The sequence below is a fragment of the Sphaerodactylus townsendi genome, linkage group LG17 (assembly GCF_021028975.2).
Source record: "Sphaerodactylus townsendi isolate TG3544 linkage group LG17, MPM_Stown_v2.3, whole genome shotgun sequence".
In the NCBI taxonomy this organism is placed as follows: Eukaryota; Metazoa; Chordata; class Lepidosauria; order Squamata; family Sphaerodactylidae; genus Sphaerodactylus; species Sphaerodactylus townsendi.
The window spans coordinates 168,532-189,621 of record NC_059441.1 but is presented as its reverse complement, the minus strand read 5'-3'; the positions used below and the strand labels follow the sequence as shown (position 1 = coordinate 189,621).

Sequence of the window (21,090 nt, the reverse complement as noted above, 5' to 3'; positions counted from 1 at the left end):
CATCACTGGATGGCAAATATAGAAATCAAATAGATCATATAATTGGAAGCAGAAGACGGAGGAGCTTTGTTTTCTCTGCTAAAGCAAGACCAGAAGCCAATTGAGGTATAGACCTTGAATTATTAATATTAAAAATTTGAAGAGAAATACCAAAACATTCATAGTGCCTGAACTAGAACTGTGGGTTGAAACCGCATATCTAATGAAGAAAGAAGACTGTTTCTGTAGCCAAAAGATGGATGGCTTGATGGATGGCTAAAGAGACCCTTTAAATTGGTATAGATGAGAAGCAAAAAGACAGAAACTGTATCAAAAGTCTAAAAGCTGCATTTCAGCGTGTAGACAAAGAGAGCTATCACGTATCATAGTGCAAAGAAATAGAAGAGAAGAACAAAAAAGGAAGAATAAGAGATCCATATCACAAGATCTGAGAACTCAAAGGAGAATTTAAAGCATGGCAAAATATCAACATAGAAATGCATTAACTGAAATACATTAACTTGAGTTCTACTACTCAGTTCTACCTTGAGTTCTACTACTGCAGGAGAGCGAGAAAAAGTTGTTTCTGTCCTCTTTTCTCCAGCCTGTGTATAATTTTTATGAAAACATCCATTTGGATGTTTTATTGATCTCTAAATAAATGTATCCTAAATGAAAGTATCCTGTGAACTGTAGTTGAAGGCTGGGAGGCACATACACAGAGTAAGAGGAGAGGATACTAGTATCAGGAGAACGAAGTAAAGCCTGTCGGCTGAGGAACCCACCATTGAAGGGAGGTGCCAAATAAAAGAGGGAGGCGGCTAATGGGTAGGCTAAAAGTAAACGAGTTGTTCAATAATCTCATGGAGAGATGCGTGCTAAAAAGAATATGATGATCATGGAGAACGTCACCCAGGAAGTGATTATCCAATCAGAGTGACTAATGAGTTGGCCCCGGAACGTGGAATAGTTAGTTTGGTTAGTAATGATTGTGTTCTAATCAAGATTTGATTGATCACTTGAGCGTGCTGTTAGAGAAACAGGCAAGACTGATGAAGGGCGTATTTGTCATATCTGGACAAAAAACATAGATTAAAGGATGATGAGAGTAGGAAGACAAAAATTGCTCATGGTGCTCTTCTCTGATTTTGATGCTAGTCACAGTCACTCACTGTTGAGATATAGATCACGACTTTTCCAAACAGATGCCTTTCTGTGACTCGTCTGTTGTTGTCCCTTCTTGCTTAGAGTGCATTTGTGGCACTGTTCCTTTTGAGGTATGAGCTGATCTAGTATTAATATCTCATGTAGTGTGCAACTGTTCCTGCCTGCCTAGCCACCGTCTTATTCTATTTATTCAATTGCAAGACTAATTTGTGTCCAGATATACCGTAAAAATGTGTCTTAAATTTGCATACAAGTTACAGTTATGGTCACAGAATAAGAAAAAAAATCCTTTGGGGTATAACATCTTTAGGGAGGAATCATCTTACATTCACGGTCATTGAATATAGTATTTCCCTCACTACCCTCCCACCTGGCTGAAACCAAGAAAGCCTTGTCAATTTCATGCTGCCCTCCCACACTCAAACTTAGAAAGCCTTGTCAGTTCCATGTTGCCTTTTCTGATTTGTATTTGTGTGTGTGTGCTTCCATGTCCTTTAGAAAGAGGGAAACAAAACCCAAGTGACTTTAGATGCCAGCAAAGCTGCCTCTTATGCAAGATAAAAGATTTGACGAATTGCACTCAATAGCAGGAGAAGGAAGAATCCGTGCAAAGGCTTTAAGAAGCCAGCCTCCGACTACTTGGCAGGAAGAGACTAAACCAGAGATCTCCACAAGGAGCACAAGAAACTTGCACTACTGCAGTGGTGGCTGTTGGGGCCGGTCTTTCACCTTGTGGAAGACTAATGGTAGCCCCTGCCTGCATACACTGAAAAAGCAAAATGGATGCTCCTGGTGGAGCTGCAGAAATAGGTTCAACCATTGTCCTCCTCAGCTCTGTGGTTGTCCCTTTTGTTGGGTTGTTTTTAAAGGTGAGATTCTTGTAAGACGATGGCAAAATCACACACACACACACCCCCAACAGAGTGAATGTGGTCTGATATTTCGAAGTCAGTTTAGGAAGCACAGAGAAGTGAGCTTCAGTAATCTTTCAGTGGACTTGGGGACTCAGTGTGAAGTTTGGAGTCAGTGGGCCCAGCCAGGACATGTAAATACCTCAAGGCACAGTAGCATAAATGAGTCAGGGTGCGAAGAAGAAGAAGAAGAAGAAGAGGAGGAGGAGGAGTAGTAGTAGTTTGGATTTATATCCCCCCTTTCTCTCCTGTAGGAGACTCAAAGGGGCTGACAATCTCCTTTTCCTTCCCCCCTCACAACAAACACCCTGTGAGGTAGGTGGGGCTGAGAGAGCTCCAAAGAACTGGGACTAGCCCAAGGTCACCCAGCTGGCGTGTGTGGGAGTGTACAGGCTAATCTGAATTCCCCAGATAAGCCTCCACAGCTCAGGCGGCAGAGCTGGGAATCAAACCCGGTTCCTCCAGATTAGATACACGAGCTCTTAACCTCCTACGCTACTGCTTCTTAGGACCAGAACGCTCCAGAAACTGACTGGGGCGCAGAAACCCATCTTTTTTTGAGCATTTAAAAGATCCTAAGGTCTGCTCTCTTTTGAACTTTCACCATCTTGAAAGCCTGCCCCGCTCCAGTCTGCTTTCCCTGTTCATATGAGTTTATGTGGTATATGCTGAATATTCTGCAAGGAGAACTGGGCAGCTTTCTGAACCCACTTGTTTGCATAAGTGTTTATATGATTGTATGATTGAAGTCTCCATTTCTGCTCAGAGGTTTTCTGTGCATCAAGAGGGAGCATTTTCTCATGTGTAGTACTTCCCCGCACCACATCTAGAATGTACAGCTCTATAAGCAACTAGCTTAAATTAATGTAAATATAGACATGCTTCCCAGGAAGTTGGAAGTAACCATAGATGTTTCTCACCTTTTTAAAAATTTTTTTGCAATACTGTACGAATCAAATTCATCTCAATTGTTGTACTGCTGTCTGAATGCAGCTTTTGGTATTTGTGTGTGTGAAAAGTAATGGCAATTGTATATCTTTATCCGGACGGTATTAATAGCAACGCCTGGTGCCATATTTAGTGGCTCTCTTGCTACTTGTTGTTCTGCTGTTCTTTCCTCTCAAATTGCCCAAACACAGCTGGGTTCACAAGAGGAGAAAGGAAAACATGATACCACTGCCAAACAGACAGGAAACTGTAGTAGACCTTGTGAGCAGCGAAGGGCTTGAGCACGCCTTCCGTCCAATCGGCTGTGAGTTCTGTTGCTATGTGCACTCTTACTCTGCCTTCTTTGTGGGGGAAAAATGTCTTGCACGGAGAGACTGAGTATGCACCCAAAGCTGAACATTTTTGTTCCAGCCCCTGCAGACATCTGGATCCCCGAAATCCTGGCAGCGTAGCCAGTCCACTTGCTGCCAGAAGCAACTTATTTTCCACAACGATCCCAGTATGGTTTACAGTGGACACAAAGGGCTGCAGATAGAAGGTGTGTAAGCGGAAGAATTGGGTGATTTCTGAAATGCTGAAATCTCTTTAAAAGTTGTTTATGAACCTGGATGTTTTTCTCCGGTAGAAGGGGCGTTGATCTCTTAAAAGGCGATGGTTTCTCCAGTCTGCATGTCAGTAGTCCACAATGGTAATTTCCACAGAATAGTTTTGCAACTTGTGGTGGCAAATTGAGATTGGAAACAATTCTGCCTTGTTGATTCTGAACAGAGGGGGAGGGGGAAGGAGAAATGATAGTAAAACGAGGAAAGAATGAGCTGATCTCTGTCAAATGAACTTGCAAAAGAATAACTACACATCACGATCTGTGGTCAGTTCTGAAATTAATATTTTGGTTATTGAATAACCCTCTTAATAACTCCATTAACTTGAGCTGAGAACAGTTTCACATAAAACTATGGCATACTAAGTTTGAATTTTACATGGCTACTTGTTTTCTTTCCTTATAGTTATTCTGGCGGTGAACTTAGGAAAATAAATGTTTTTCAAAATCATTTGTGTTAAAGTCTCTCGGTCTTCTCCCGTTGTGGCTTGGCAGTTAAATATGCGCAATATCAATTTTAATGTCACCCTAGCAGAGCTTTCTATAGCCCATATGTATTGCTTGCTTTTATTGTTTACTGTGAAAACAAAAGACTTGGCTGACAGTGCTTCTTTTGTGTTCTGTTTATTTGTTACATAGGTCAGAGGTTCTTCCCAAACACAAGGAAATTATTACAGTGCTTTCATTTGTTGTACTAGCAGAGATTATCACAGCATTATCCATCTCTGTCATTTATTTATCCTTAAGCTGAGGGCAAAAAAAGGTTATACAAATAGCAGCCAGCCATTTGGCTACCTGAAAACTAATTTAAAGTTGGAATTGGACACATCGTTGTCCTTACACTTGACATTAGCCCTTTTCAGGTGAGTCTATATGGTGGACACTTGTGCGGGGGAGCGGGACTCCCCTTCCCTAATCTGTGCATTCAGCTCTACATTTGCATCCAGTCCTCTATGTGTGTTGATTCTTCCACCTGATTGGAACCCTAGTTCTTCCAGTTTTCCTCACCATATAAAGGAGCCTACGTATGAAGGGTCTTTTTGCAGACATAGATACATTGGAGTGGAGTCAGTATGTGCAGTCTTGCTCACCTTTGCCTGTATTGAACATGTGGATAAGCACCACCCGCAATTCAATACTATCAACCACATCTTTGCATAACAAGTTCCACCCAAGCACTTACTGATTGGTTCCCCACCCTGGGACATGGACAATATATACCCCAAACATTCCCTTCTCTCTGGACACAGTGTGTAACAGATGTCCCTCTGTGAAATACTTCTGAAGATGCCAGCCACAGATGCAGGCGAAACGTTAGGAACAAGATCCACCAGACCACGGCCACACAGCCCGGAAAACCCACCAGAACCATGCGGATGAATGTCTGAAGAGAGCTTTTGTGCAGTTTTGGTGCAGTTTTGAAGAAATACCAGGATCTATTAGTTCTATTTCATGTGCATTTCTTGGTCACCTGGAAAGGGACGTACCTCTGGCTTTTCTGGCCGATTGGTCATTTCCTACATGAGTGGGGATGAATGTACTCAGATGGTGTGCTTTTTCACAGTCCTAGAAAAATGCTGTGGTTTCATAAGCACGTCGTTATAGTGAAAGAAAGCATTTAGTAACTGAAGTATACTGCATCAGTGGCCATCTTTTCAAGTTATCCAGCTTACTGGATCAGAAGCCTAAAGCTCCAATTACAGCTCTACAATACAGAGAAGCACAAGTGCTTGGATTTCTCAGTCCTGTCTCCACAAGCTTATCAAGAACTTGCTGATAGCTTCCTGCTCTATAGAAGACTTACGAGAAATCTGGGAATAAGTAGTGATCCAGTGATGGTCCTCCTTTAGATGGTCCTCCTTTGGAAGTTCTTCCTGGAGCTTGTCGTAGACTTATGGTATGTCCATAGTTGCAACACCTTCCCTGTTCCTTTCAGTGGAAGGTGAAAATTTATACACTTATTCCTTTAAGTGTGCAGAAGTGTCTCTTCCATGTAAGCCTCTGGAGACACACATTTGAATGTGCACTCTGTGTATACGTCACAGCTCATTCAGGTCTCTGAACTCTGGCCATGATGCCTTTGTAAGTGATATTGATCCTGGGCTCCTCTAAAAAGCTACGCTGTCCTGTTTTAAAAGCTTCCGTCTCTTGGCAAATGTGTGTATAAACAAATAAAATAATGTGGGTGTCACGTGTCTGTCTTTCTCCAAATGTGAGAAACTTGGGAGACCTTATTATTGGCAACTTCCTAGCTAACCAAGAAAACACGAAGGCCTGTTTAGGCACACTCCCTTCCCCCAATCAGAATTGCTTAAACATTCAAAAGGTGCATGCTTAAAGTCAAGCTGCCTAATTCATAACTTCCCTTTTTCACAGGTATTCCTCCTCCAAATGCCTTGTCTCTGCTAAACTGGCTAGATTGTATGGCATCAGAGAAATGTTGGATCTGTTATTGACCTCTTTTCCCCTTTCCCTCATACTTTTAATTGGCGGGGGGGGGGGGGCGGGGGGAGAGATCCTAAGTCTTTAGGTAAACAAATCAATTTGCCTTCATTCTTCAACAGTTTCTAAAATGGTGTATGCAGTAAGTCTCACTGTTTTCAGGAACTGACTTATTGATTTATTTTTGCCAGTTGGCGTGATTCTTATTCTGGTTATCTAATTCTCATAGAGTTGGAAAGGAGATCAAGGTTGGGTCCTGTTGCCCTGAGGCATGACATCTGTAGTTAAGCTGTCTGTGACAGATGGCTCCCAACTTTCCCTCGAACATTTCCAAGGGAGGGAATCTCTCCTTCAAATGACAGGATTCTAATATTTCAGTTCTAGTGCTGAATTCTCTTAGGTTAGGAATGCCGTAGTGTTGTCGAAGGCTGAAGATGCCAGCTGCAAATGCAGGCGAAACGTCAGGAGAATATGCTACTGGGACACGGCCGTACAGCCCGGAAACCCCACAACATCCCAGTGCCATAGTAGTTGTCTTCAATTAAAGCACAGAAGACAGATTCATTTTCTTGTTCTGTCCTTCATGGATCCAGCAGACACGATAGCAAAAACTAAATGAAGAATTTGACAATTTTGGAATTAGTTAATGGTGTTGCTCTGTTACGGTGGACATATTTCACGAAGACTCCACGCAACGAAATAATTGTGTGGAGGAGAGCCTATTTAAAAAATAAAGATCGGCCAGCATATGTTTAGCTTAATTTCTGTTTTAAGCATACCCAGTACTTCAGCCTTTGCTCATAGGATTTGTCTTAGAGACATTCTTTCATTTTTGCACTCACCTAAGAATTATTTCCAGCGCGGTCAACATCCTTTAGGACATATGTACTTGGAACGGAACATGGTGTTAGGACCTCATCCAGCATTCAAGCGGGGACTTTGAGAACACACTGAAACTTTGGCAAGAAGCTTTTGCAGGAGAACGGCTGTGCAGTTTGCAGCTTTGAACCCAAGACATCCAGCTTTACCTGAAGCATCCCATTACGATGCGGCTGGCCTCGACCCGAGCCAGGGCCTTTATGGCTCTGGCCCCTGCCTGGTGGAATGCTCTACCTCCAGCTGTCCGGGCCCTGCGGGACCTTGGTGAATTCCACAGGGCCTGTAAGACGGAGCTATTCCACCAGGCTTTTGGAGGGGCCGGCCACAGTTCTATTGGCCCCCACTGAAACCGGAACTAAGCTGCCTTTTCCATCTTGGTAGGGCCCTGATTCCGTCCTGGGCCCTGCCTCTCCTCCCTTCTCCTTTGGCCTTTAGACCGGGCGCCTGTGTGTGTGTTTTTACACAACCTTTGTTGTTTAATCTGTATTTATTGTTTTAATTGCTGCTGAATTTTAATGAGTTAGATTTTATGTTATATTGATTTACTGTTCTGGAAACAGTTATGTTGTAAGCCGCCTCGAGCCCTTCAGGGATGAGGCAGCCTATACATTTAATAAATAATAATAATAATACTACTACACCGGCAGCTCTGATTTGTGGAAAGGTGCCCTGTGGTGCAAGGTCAAACCACCCCAAAGCATGTGCTTTCTGATTCCATTTTCCCTACCAGTTGATCAATGCTGACAGGTTGTCAGTGCTGTGGTAAAGGGCAGAAGGGACTCTTAATATATCTTTGCCGGTCCCGCAAGCAGTGTCCAGGCATGCAATTTATTTTTTATCCCATAGCACTCCTTTTGTCTTGGCTGGGCACGGAGGTATGTGACAGAATCAATTTTCAGCCCTGTCATGCTTATTTAGTGCATCAGTGTGTTATTTCCTTTATATGCCACTTGCTTGTGTGAGTTGACCTGAGTCAGAGACTGCGCCGATGCTTGTATCCTGCCCGGTTCACAACATTCTAGCTACATACAGAATGATTTTGTTAACTTGGGCCTTCTTGTTGCAATCAACTGATTTGTTTTAGGCTTATAATCATGGGAGCATGAAGAAGAAGGAGGAGTAGTAGTAGTAGTTTGGATTTATATCCCCCTTTCTCTCCTACAGGAGACTGAAATGGGCTTACAATCTTCTTTCCCTTCCCCCCTCACAACAAACCCCCTGTGAGGTGTGTGGGGCTGAGAGAGCTCCGAAAAGCTGTGACTATCCCAAGGTCACCCAGCTGGCGTGTGTTGGAGTGCACAGGTTAATCTGAATTCCCCAGATAAGCCTCCACAGCTCAAGCGGCAGAGTGGGGAATCAAACTTGGTTCCACCAGATTAGAATGCACCTGGTCTTAACCACTACGCCACAGCTGCTCCTTGGGGGTCATTAAAACAAGTATATGGCCTGTAAACATGATTCAATGCACAGATAGTTTTGGATTATCCCCTGTGAAGATGATGCTATGTTTATCACATAAGGCATGGATAAAATAGTTTGTATAAAAACTGCAGTCTGTTAAGCATAAGCATTTATTGTCATTGTGCATGCACAACGAAAGGATAAATATTCAACAGGTTTTGAAAATTCTAGCATGACGTACGCGTGTTCTGCAGTATTATCCCGAGAGGTAGTCCCGTTCTAAAAAAAAAAAGTTAGGGAATCCATGGAAGCCATTTCTCAATTGAACATTAGCTCCTGTATGTCACAAGATCAGTCCTGAAATGCCATCGTAATAATGCTGACTGTTTGTTGTAGCACACAGGGCTTTGTTAAGCAGAAAATGCTACAAATATAGGCATCAGTCATGAAGATGTGAAGAGAACACTGGAAGATATCGAAGTCAATGCAGGGGAAGTGACTTCTACTGTTGAAATTACTGCTTTATGAAGTTATCTGTGACTGAGGAATTTTGACCTTGCCGAGATAATCACTTTTTGGTTGAACCTTGCCAAGCCAGAGGTTGCATATGCAGATACATGTAAAGAGACCTGTTCCCCGTGTAATGCATTTTTGTTGCTACAGTGTAGTTGTGTGTGCGACTGCTGTGAAGTTACAGCTGACCTATGGTGACCCCCCCCGGCCCCCCCATAGGTTTTTCAAAACAAGAGACTTTGGAAGTGGTTTGCCATCGCCTGCCTCTGCATAGGCTGAGAGAGTTCAGCTTGAGATGAAAGAAAGAGTTGTGGGCTTTCCGCTTGTGGGGCCATTGTTGGTCTGCAGTATCTTGGTCCATAACGCTTCGCCTGCATCTGTGCAGGCGAAATGTTAGGAACAAGATCCACCAGACCACGGGCACACGGCCCGGAAAGCCCACAACAACCAGTTGAGTCCGGCCGTGAAAGCCTTCGACAATACGCTTCAGAACTTGTTTTGTGTACGTGTGGGTTTCTTCTCAATATTAAGTCTTGAGGGACCAGCGGAGCCCTGGGAGGGGAGAAATGCATCTGCCTCGGATCCAGAACAAGGCAGTAGCTCTCCCGCTCTGGTTGGAAAGTCTTGGCATCTAGTATTTTATTCCATGGGGGATAACGATGCTACGGAGGAATTTAGAACTGATGCCCATTGTGAGGGAAAAATTCCTGAAGACACTTGTAGCACAGCCATTCTGCGTAAATATTATTTCGCTGGCAGCAAAACACATCAGGCAAAATGTTCAGTTTATACCATGGCTATCCTATGTATTCGGCCTTTCTCAGGAACACAGAGTACTTGTACTGTGTTTAGGGACAGTTTCTCTTCTCCCCTCCCCCCGCCCCCAAACGCTCAGTATTTATTTTGATCCAGTGTCATTGTGTCACAGTCTCCTTTCTTTTTACCTATTCAGGGATGGAAGAATGAAACTTGATTAGGAAAGCTCACCCAGCTGTTAATCTGCCCAGTTTGTAGGCCAGGCTGATGGGGTTACCTTGGAGCTGTGTATTTTGAGCTGTGAATCTTGGCCCCTTAGAAAAATATGTTCTAAGAATACACAGCACAGGGGTATTACAAAACACACATGCAACAATGACTTCCCGTCAGAATAGGCCTCTCATTGGGATCACCCCCTGGGAGCACAGGGGTGAAGTTAGGTAATGTGCTGTGCAGAGACACTACTGCAGATCCACTCGTGAGAGAGAGAGAGTGCTGAATCTCATGAAAATGGTCTTTTAATAACGTCACTGTTGTGTCTTTCTGCTTTTTTAAGTTTTCTAACCGTCTTATTCAACAAACGATAAATAAACGAGCTAGAATTAAGCGTAAAATCTATGCAAAGCTTATGCTGGTTAATTTTTTACGAGTGAATTTGGTAATCCTTGTGCAGGGTGGACAAATGAGAAGAGCCCAGTGACCTGCTGTCCTTATTGCTCCTTTTAAATTGAGAATAAAAGAGTGGGGAAGATAACAGGTAAATGTGTCGGAGAAAACAACTGCTTTGTAAAATCTGAACTTTTAAAATGTGCATTACAGTAGGTCTAAGCGTGTTCACCTGCAAAAAAGCCCCTTTCACTCATGAGCTAATCAACCAAGCATTCTTATATAGCTCTCTTGATCTGTCTGTTTATTTAGCCTTCCTGATCACAGACAGCCTATAGCTTTCGCTTGAACCAAATAAGGGGGTAAGAATGTTTTTAAGAGTCAAAATAGACTAAACTGTTCCAGCAGTATTTTAGGATTTAATTTCAAGTGTGTGGGGGGGTGAGATCTTTGTGTAGTGCAGTTCCAGTTAAATGTAGTACTGCTACATCACATTCAAAACTCCTTATGCTGGGGGAAGAGTTTTTAAGCTGTGCAAAGCAATTCTGTTTTGAACTTTATTGATAGTCTAAAATTACAGTATTTAAAATAGACCCTCTCCGGTTTCACTAGTTGACTGTGACTACTTGCTCACACTCTGGGATTCAACATGTCTAATGCCTTGATTAAAAAGCAGTTATTGCATCTTACCTAAGCTAGAGCTGCCATGTTCAACTTCAGTGTTGGATCAAACCTAATTCCTGGTGAAATTATCTAGTATCCTGTGGTACCCATGGAAATCCCTCCCTCCCAAACCCCCTCACCCATGTCTGCATTCCAAATTAATATGGAGGAAAACTGCCAGAATTACCCCCTGATTTTTAAAAAAACATGTCTTAAATGTTTCATTTAAAGGGTTGTTCCAATACCTTATAGTCATTTCCGATGCTTTTTAAAGCATCGTTTATTGCTTTAGCCAGGTAGCTGGGAGAAATATTTTGACAATGTGATGATTTTAAACATTGCATTCTCCTAGAATATGTAGCAATGCCATTGTGTGAAATTCCTCTTAGATGATAGGTAACACATATTTCCGATTTGAAGCTTGAGTGGTATTGTGCACTCTATGGTACAGTCTAAAATATTCTAATATTTCCTTTGATATTCAAGAACTAAAGGAATATCAAGTCAGAGAATTGTGTGTTGACAGGGTTTCTCAGCTCCTTGTTCTGTGTAATTTTGTGCGTCTCTGCAATTTTTTAATTTATCTGCTTGCATTTGAGTCTTGTCTGCAGAGGATTCGTCTAGTTGTTATGCCACCTTTCTGTTTTCCCTCAGTGAAAAACATGACATTGCAAAAATAACTGTGTTTTCCTTGTGAATTATTCTGTATTTGATACACACCTGCCTGTGTGTGCATATCATTGCGCAGTTGTCTTGATTTCCTGGTTAGGAAGGCTTTCAGTTTCTTCTGAACATCCACAGCCCAGACTTCTACTGCAGGAAGGGGAGATCCTTTTCCCCTTTAGGAGAAGGGAGATGACAAGTACTTCCACTCTACAAATGACCCCCACATTTGAATTGGAATAGAACTAGCTTGTTGGCTGTACAATGATGAAATGTCCTATTATACCGTGGAAGGATGAAATGTCCTATTATACCGTGGAAGGAAAACTAAAACAGTTTCCTTGACTTACAAAGGACCTTGTAGCAACATTATGCCCGTACTTCCTTTGATTTCCACGCTCCGCACCAATAAATAAGTTGAGGGATCTTCACAAAACAGTGGAAATTGACAATGCTAATAGTTTGGACGTTTTCTCTGATTTGGTTTGTTTTAAGATGCCCGAAAGTGACATGAGGTTCTCTCCATCTGGAGAACAGAAGTCTCTTTTGACCTGAAAGGGAAGGCAGGCAGGATAGGAATTACCGAAGCAGTGGGCTTGTACATGTATTTCTTCTCCTGGCTACAGTGCCATCTAAATTAAGGATGCGCTTGGGAAATGGTAGGGCGGAGGATCTCTTGCTTGCCTGCTAATACGTGGACATGCAACTCAGAGGAATGACTGATCCTCAGGCGCATTGGCCTGAATTGACCCAGTTAATTGTCTGCTGCTCACTTGTACGTATTAATTAATACGTTGGCACATATGGGCAAGTTAAACATTGAACATTGACTAAGGCCTGCAAAACGGTGCTGTTCCACCGGGCTTTTGAGGGAGCCGGCCGCTGAGCCCGCCCCTCGTGTTGTCCTGCACACTGGCTATCTATTGGACCATCTTCCAATCCCCTCCCTTCCCTGGGTTTGATCACTGGGGTTGGGTGCCAGACGTCTTCTATTATTAATCAAATTATTTATTGAAGGCTACTACTGCTGCCGTAGTTTTATAGTTTTAAGGCTTTGTATTTTAACTGGGGCTCTTCGATTTGTTTTATTGTATTGTTGTTTGTTGTGCACCGCCCTGAGCCCTTTGGGGGTAGGGCGGTTTACCAAATCGAATAAATAAATAAATAAATAAGTAAGTAAGTAAGTACTGGGGCCATCCTAAGCAGAAAACAAAGTGGCTTGTATCCCCAAGATTAAGCCTGCTTAAAATAGCAAAGCCAGTACCTACATTCAGCATGAATCCCATTTTGCCCATTCTTCCAGATGTGTTAAACCAGCACATAGGATTCTGGCACCAGAACATTGTACAGGAACTGATGTGACCCAGTTCTTGCAAGTGCCCATTGTAGATATACATTGGGGATTGTGCGAACTAGCCTTCAGGCACACCTGTCAGCCGACTGATGAAGTGTTATTTTGTTGGTTTTTTTAAAAAAAATATTCTTCACAAAGGAGAAGGCAGCAGATAAAGGAGATTTGCAGTTCATAGAATCGTACCATTGAGAACTAAGGAAGTTGATATCGTCAGAAGCAATTTTGTTTTGAACAAGTTAATCTTGTGTAAAACAGTGAAATCTTTTTTCCAGCTCATACCTGGAATATAATTAGCTGGGCCATTAAAAAATTCTATATTTTAAATCAAAGATAAGTCCCTTAAGAACGTAAGGAAGAGCCTGCTGGATCAGACCAGAGTCCAGCATTCTGCTACTCGCAGTGGCCCACCAGATGCCTTTGGGAGCTCACATGCAGGATGTGAAAGCAATGGCCTGCTGCTGCTGCTGCTCCCCAGCACCTGGTCTGCTAAGGCATTTGCAGTCTCAGATCAAAGAGGATCAAGATTGGGAGCCATAGATCGACTTCTCCTCCATAAATCTGTCCAAGCCCCCTTTAAAGCTATCCAGGTTAGTGGCCATCACCACCTCCTGTGGCAGCATATTCCAAACACCAATCACACGTTGCGTGAAGAAGTGTTTCCTTTTTTTAGTCCTAATTCTTCCCACCAGCATTTTCAATGTATGTCCTAAATAATTCCTAAAATAATTCCCTTAGCTCGTCCTTGCAGTATTTTAGGCTTGCTTATATGTGAAGCACCAAGCAAATTAGGCGCTATAGGAAAAGGGGCAGTGCCATTCGTTTTGATCTTAAGCAAGTAGGTCATGGGCGTGCAACCTCGGAGTTCACTGCATTGACAGGCAGTTTCAGGTTGAATGAATCCTATAATTTCTTGCACGAAGGTCTAGTCGGTTACAGGTTACAATGAACCTGCCGCAGCATTCAAATGTCACCTGTGTCTCTAAAACCTGAGTTGCTTTTCCAGATTGTCTTCCAGCTTGACCTTTTCTAGTGGAAGTATGTCTTTTTAGGAATTATTCAAGTGTGGCTGTGTTAGTTTTTTTTAATAGAAAACCATATTAAGAAAACACTACAACTGCTACACTGTCTGCTAAGCCATTCTGTGTTAGTACTATTATATTTTTTTAACTTCTCAGTTTTTCATTTGAGTGTTAAACTGAATTTCCTTTGTATTGTCGAAGACTTTCACAGCCAGAATCACTGGGTAAGTTGAGGGCTTTTTTCTGGCTGTATGGGAAGATAGTCCCCAGTAGTATTTTTTCTCCTGACGCTTATTGGCTGTGATCTGTGGCTGACATCCCGGAGATGCCAGCCACAGATGCAGGCGAAATGTCAGGAGAAAATGCTACTGGAACACGGCCATACACCCCAGAAACCCCACAACACCCCACTGAATTTCCTTTGTCATCATACCAGCTGCCTTGTCTGCTGCCTTGGATGGAGTAAATATATATTTAGTAATTCTGCTACAGTTGTAGGGGTGGGGGAAAAAGATGGGTGTCTTCCCTTGGAGAGCAAGTGTGGTGTTGTGGTTAAGAACAGCGGACTCTGCTCAGGAGAACTGGGCTTGATTCCTTACTCCTCCACATTGAGCAGCGGACTCTTACCAGGTGAACTGGACTTGTTTCCCCGCTCTTACACATCACACCTACTGGGTGATCTTGGACTAGGCACAGTTCTCTCCGAACTCTCAGCTCCACCTGCCTCACAAAGGGTTTATTTTGGGGAGAGGGGCAGGGAAGGAGCTTGTGAGCCGTTTTGAGGTCTAAATCCAAACTCCTTGTCGTTGTCTTTTTTTTTAGCTAAAATATTGTGAATCCTAAACATTCGGTTTCTTTTGTAGTAATGCAGAATACTTGAACTTATACCACTGAAACAGAATGCAAAAATGAGGCCTACATTGTTTTCACACATGGGGGGGCGGGGGGGCTGCGCGATAGAAATATAAAACAAGGGGATTTGTTACGTTATGCATCTGCTGGGATCAAGTATCTCAGTATAATTTATGAAGAGCATTGCCAGCTGCTGCTTTATCTGCTGAGGGTTGCTGAATTTTAATTCCTTGTGCTAGTTCAGACTGGACTTGTGCTGTAACAATGAATACTCTTTGTGTTGCTTGTGAAACCACACTTGGCACAAGAGGTGGCGAATGCGAAAAGCTGAGATTTCTAAACTGTTCTGTGTGGCAGGCCTACCAGTGTTCCAAAACTTATCCTAAAGGACACCTCTGGGGTCTGTATTCCATCATTCATTGGTCTTCTTGGCAGATGTAGTACCATGTAGAGTTACCCAACACAGACATTGGCTTTGTTGACAGTGACTCTGAGTATTAACAATGACTGCAATTTTTGCTCAGAACTGAGTAGTAATGGCAGCGATCTGCCCCCCCCCCCCCCCCTGGAAGCTTTAAGCTGGAATATTTCATCGTTACAAAAAGAGCCTTGTTTTGTTTTACACAATGTCACAGGAGTGTTTATCGCATCTGTCCCACCTAAATAAAAAAACAAAATTGTACCTTCATTCTCCACATGCTGGACCATCTTTGTTTTGGAATGCTTCATTTGGGTCCCTGTGCCTACCAGCAGAACCAGGTAGACACACTAGGACAGTGATGGCGAACCTTTTTGAGACAGAGTGCCCAAACTGCAACCCAAAACCAATTATTTATCACAAAGTGCCAACACGGCAATTTAACCTGAATGCTGAGGTTTTAGTTAAGAAAAAATGGTTGGCTCTGAGGCATGTATTACTCAGGAGTAAGCTTGGTGGTAGTTGTTGGCTTTGCTTGATGCAACCATGCAACTCTTCGTATGTGTGAATCACGACCCTAGGAGGGTTTACTCAGAAGCAGGCCACATTACCAGCAACTGAGCTTACTCCCAGGTAAAGGATCGTACTTTAGTTCTTTGCATGAAAAGCAGTGGGGTTTAACAGCACTTAACGGGGTTACCTATACTGCTTCCCCAAAACTAGGTCTTAGGTTTAATGCTAATAATTGAGCCCAGCGGCCCAGGCCAGCCTAGTTGTGTGTGTGTGTGTGGGGGGGGGGGAGGGGCGATTTCTCCCGCACATGATGAACTCTGTTTGTGTGTGCCCACAGAGAGGGCTCTGAGTGCCACCTCTGGCACCCATGCCATAGGTTCGCCATTACTGCACTAGGACCTAAACAGAGCACTCTAACACAAAGATGGTCCAGCATATGGCAAACGAAGTTACAATTTTGATTTCTTCTTTTGGTTGGACAGAGTATTGCAGCAGAAGGGGAGACAGTTAGGGTTAGGGTTAGGGTGGCAGGCAATGTCTTATCCTGGGATGAGTCAACCAGAAGGGTCGTTGCAAACTCAAATACATACCGATTGCCTCTTCTCCCTTATTTAAGCCGTTCACCTGGCCAGCAGGTACAAAAGGGTTGTAGTTGCATCTGCTTGGGCTGATGACATGAGAAAGGGCAATACCACATATTGTGGTAGAACTACTAACTCTATTCACCACACCAGAATCTCAAGGGAATGGAGGTGACAGTAGATGCTGCTGAGCTTCGGAATCCTTTCCCCCCTGAAGTCCAAGCATGCTTTAGTACTAAATGGCACGAACAAGCCCCTTTAAGGTTAGAGTACCTGGATATTCTTTACATTAGCCTGGATGGATGCAAGTACAACAGAAGCCCTTAACAAATGTACATGTGTGCATGCTGGCCAGTCACAACTGACTTACGGCAATCTTGTGTGGTCTGTAAGGCAAGAGAAGTCTGGTGGGGGTTCGCCATTCCCTGCCTCCGTGTCAGAACCTTGGTAGTCCTTGAAAGTTGCCTGTTCAACGTCAACACTGTTTATTGGCACACAAATAAGTTAGATTAAGCACAAAACTACCCACTTTGTCCATGTAGGTAGGAAAAAGAAAATATAAAAGCTGTTTGTGATCGATTGTCCATACAATAGGTCAGAAGCGACTTTGAGGTTCCGAATCTTCATTGCCCTTATTAAAAATGCGGCAACATCTGTAGTTATCTGGGAGTTTTTGTCGTGGAGCATTTTATTGTGTCAGAAATTGTCAGAGCTTTGTTCAAATGGGTTTTTATTAACATGTCTCTTATGTTGGTTCTGGTGGGTTTTCCGGGCTGTGTGGCCGTGGTCTGGTAGATCTTGTTCCTAACGATTCGCCTGCATCTGTGACTGGCATATTCAGAGGTGGATCACGGAGGGACGTCTGTTACACACTGTCCAGAGAGAAGGGAATGTTTGGGGTATATATTGTCCGTGTCCCAGAGTGGGACATGTCTCTTAAGGTTGTGTCAAAATTACAGTGTAGGAATACATGTTCAAGGGTCTCTATATGCCCCTAAGAACAAGGGCAAAGCCTCTCACCACAAAGGCTATTTGCGACTCTTCCCTTGTAACTGCCCACTCAAATTCTGACAAGGGATGGCCCCGCTTAGCTACTGATATCTGAAGGGATCAGGCTAGCCTCAGCTATCCAGGTCAGGGCTCTTAACCAATAGCCATTAAAAAACCCCTCCCTCCCCATGCGGCACTGGTAGTCAACAGATTTTTATGGATGATGTTGTAACTCAGGTAATGGCTTCCCCTTTAATATGTGATGGTTTATGACTTTTGTCATGAAAACAGTAATTAAGATGATTTTTATCTGAACAATATTACGTATAACGTAAGAACCACTTCTATCATTCCCAGCAGGTAACACCATGCCAGCGTGCTGGCACATAGCAGGAAAGATGCTCGGGGTTCCATGTCACGGAGGGCTTTATAGGCCAAAGCCAATACTTTTGAGTTTTGCGTGGATTCAAACTGGCAGCTAATGCAGTGGCTTTAATAGTAGTGCAGTCATTTTCAGATATTGGACCCTCATGGTTTCTATAGTGGCTGTGAAACCCTCAGTCTGGCCAGACAAGGTTTTGGAAGTTGAAATCTCACACTGCATTCAGTCTTCTTAGGGGTGTCGACCTCTAGGTGGGGCCTCAGTCTCCCCTGGGATTACATCTAATCTCCAGATGACAAAGATCAACTCCCTTGGAGAAAGTGTCTTCTTTGGTGAATGGACCTTATGACATTTTACCCCACTGAGGTCCCTCCTGAAGTTCCATTCTCAAATCTCCATGAATTTCCCAGTCAGTCTAGAGTGGGCAACCCTACTGGTCACTTCCAACACCAGCACATAGATCAGCTCCACCAGCTCCACCAGGCAGACCACTGGTGAACAAGGTGGAGGTTAAGAGGCAACATGATAGCCCTGTTTAGATATTTGAAGGGATGTTGGTGAGGGAGCAAGCTTGTTTTCTGCTGCTCTAGAGATTAGGACCAGGAGTCATGGTTTCAAGGTGAAGGAAAAGAGATTCCACCTAAACATCAGGAAAAACTTCCTAACGGTCAGGGCTATTCAACAGTGGAATACACTACCTCGGAGTGTGGTGGAGTCTCCTTCTTTGGAGGTTTTAAACAGAGGCTAGATGGACATCTGTCAGGATAGCTTTGATTGTGTGTTCCTGCATTGCAGGGGTTTGGACTTGATGACCCTTGGGGTCTCTTCCAACTCTATGATTCTATGATTTTATGAATGGTAAAGTAGTAGAATTCCCAACCCTGTACCCAACACCAGGCATGTACAATCAAAATTGGCTACTTGGTGGCCCAGGTATCTTCTTTAAAGACTCCCAAAGGATCGTAGCCATCTCCCCTTCCTGTCCTTTCAATCAGGGTTGGTGAAGGTCTACAAACCCCCATGAAGTCAGCTGAGAGAAGAGTGGCTGACCCAGTATCATCCAGTTGGGTTTCAGTCAAGCATGCATGTCAACATCCTCCTCCAGAAATATGGAGGAGGATCTTGTTTCTAACCAACCAGGCATTCACAAACATCAAGGTCTTGGTGGCAAGTACGAGAGAAGTCTCCTCGCCTACATATTGAAGGACGGGCTAAAGATTAGCTTCTAATTAGATGCTGATAAGGCATCCTCTGCCATTTGAAAATTAATTTGAGGGATTCAAAAATGCTGGCCTTATTAAAGTTCCATGCAGAAAGGCATTTTAAGTATGTACCACTTGTCTCCGAGAGCATATTTAGGAAAGTCAATTGTGGCTTTCCTCCTTTTCCCTTTCCTCCTTGTGATCATCACAACAATCCCGTGAGGTAGGTTGAACTGAGAGTGACTGCCCCAAGGTCACTCACTGTTTGGCAGGGGTGGGATTTTGATCCCTGGTCCCCTTGGTTCAATCTAGCCTAACGCTATAAACCCAGCATCTCACTGGCTCGCTCAACTGATGCTGAACTTTGACACTCGCCTATCAGGAACTGAGCTAAACAAATCACCAGTTTACTCGGATCTTGAATACTTAGAGGCTGATGAAGTTATTTCTTAGGCACTAAATAGGACCTTTTCTGCCGAGGGCCCTTTCAGAAGGTGACTACAGTGCCAGTTTTGTGGTGTAGCACACCCTCCGCTTACAATAAGTGTGTACGAATGGCACACAGAGTCCTTGCCCCGCACCTGTTGCTATCAGCCACAGGAGCTGTTGTGGGCAACTCATTTGAACTTTGGATATTGGGATCTCAACGCTGGAAATCAAAGCTGTCTAGACAGAGGCTTTACTGTTATATAAAATGCCTTGACCTTTACTAGAGACAAGGAGCAGAATCCGCTTCGAGAATAATTTCTGGGTTTTTTGGTAACGCAACAAAGGCGAAACGTTGCAGCACGGCTATCTGACGGGAGATGCAAGTTATGTGCTGTTTTGAAAGGAATAATGACAGAGAGCTCAGGTTGCCAGGTCTGGGTTGGGGATTCCTGGAGGTTTGGAAGTGTAGCATTCAACAGTTTGGGACATAGGTGTCAAACTCGCGGCCCTCCAGATGTTATGGACTACAGTTCCCATCATCCCCTGCCAGCATGATGCTGGCAGGGGATGATGGGAACTGTAGTCCATAACATCTGGAGGGCCACGAGTTTGACACCTATGGTTTGGGGAAAGGAATGGCCTCAACTTGGGTGTACTGCCATGGAGTCTACCTTCCAAACAGCTCTTTTCTCCCAGGTAATGAACCTCTGTCATCTGGAGAGTAATCGTCATTCCAGGAGATCTCCAGGCCTTACCTGGAGGCTGGCAACCCTAAATGGACCGTGCCAAAGCAACCTAAATCCATACGGTTAACCTATCTGCATCAGTGTTCATATGTAACTGGGCATGTTGGTCTTTCTGTTAGACACTTTAGATGAATACTTCGAATACGAAGCAGAGGAGTTCCTGGTCAACTTGGCCTTGCTCATTACTGAAGGGAGAACACCGGAATATTCTGTCAAGGGCCGAACCGAAGGCTTCCACTGCCCGCCAGCCCAATCGGGGCAGCCGGTAACAACCAAGCATGAATGCAGCGACAAACTCTCCCAGGTATGACAACGAACGTTCTCTTTTGTTGTTGTCGACTCTGCTTTCTGAACTGGTTCATCCATTAATTACGTAGCAAATACGTGAAGGGGGTAATGGGACCTCCCAGAAAGACGAATGTTTTATAGACTAAAACTTTTTTTTGCTGAATATGTTCGCTATTTGCTGTTGAAGAACATCCTACATCTGTCCCTGAAGCGCAATAGTCAAGGGCTGATTCCGCACGGACCAAAAACAGCAGTGTGAAAATGGTGTGAAAACAGTATAAATCCTTTTACACCATTTTAAACTCTTTTACACCGAGCTACACCGCTACACACTCGCTGCTTTTGGCCCATGGAATCAGCAAGAACACAAAGAAAGTGCTGTGGTGGATGCCTTCCGGCTGTGGCACAACAAGAGCATTCTTTTCCCTGATAGCCATGCAGTATATCTGTGGTTGAGATCTTAGAGGATCTGATAGTTCTCAGTGATCCCTTTCTCTGAAGATGCCTGCCATTGGTGATGCAGCTAAACGCCAGGGAGAGAATGCTGTTGAGAATATGGCCATACAGCCTGGAAACCACACAGCACCCCAGTGATTCCGGCCGTGAAAGCCTTCCACAATACAAAGAACAATGTTGTTCTTGACTGTTGTGTCAAGGAATGTAGCATGTTCTTGAACTGCAAATACTGAGAGCGGTTAGCAAGAAAGGTTTTGTCTGTGGAGCAATTTGTCTTTCTGGAAGGTCCTACATTCTTTGCACGTTTGTTAATTTAATTTAGTTTAAGCTT

At 43.6% G+C, this 21,090-nt stretch overlaps 1 protein-coding gene across 1 annotated transcript in view; it reads left to right on the top strand.

The window, feature by feature from the left end:
* The first annotated feature begins 3,337 nt into the window (after positions 1-3,337).
* The window catches only part of FAM214A (family with sequence similarity 214 member A), a 34,092-nt gene continuing 16,339 nt past the window's right edge, over positions 3,338-21,090 (top strand). The window contains 2 exon segments of the mRNA XM_048481725.1: positions 3,338-3,543; positions 20,135-20,319. Of these exon segments, the coding sequence (XP_048337682.1) occupies positions 3,507-3,543; positions 20,135-20,319 (222 nt within the window). The 5' untranslated portion in view covers positions 3,338-3,506.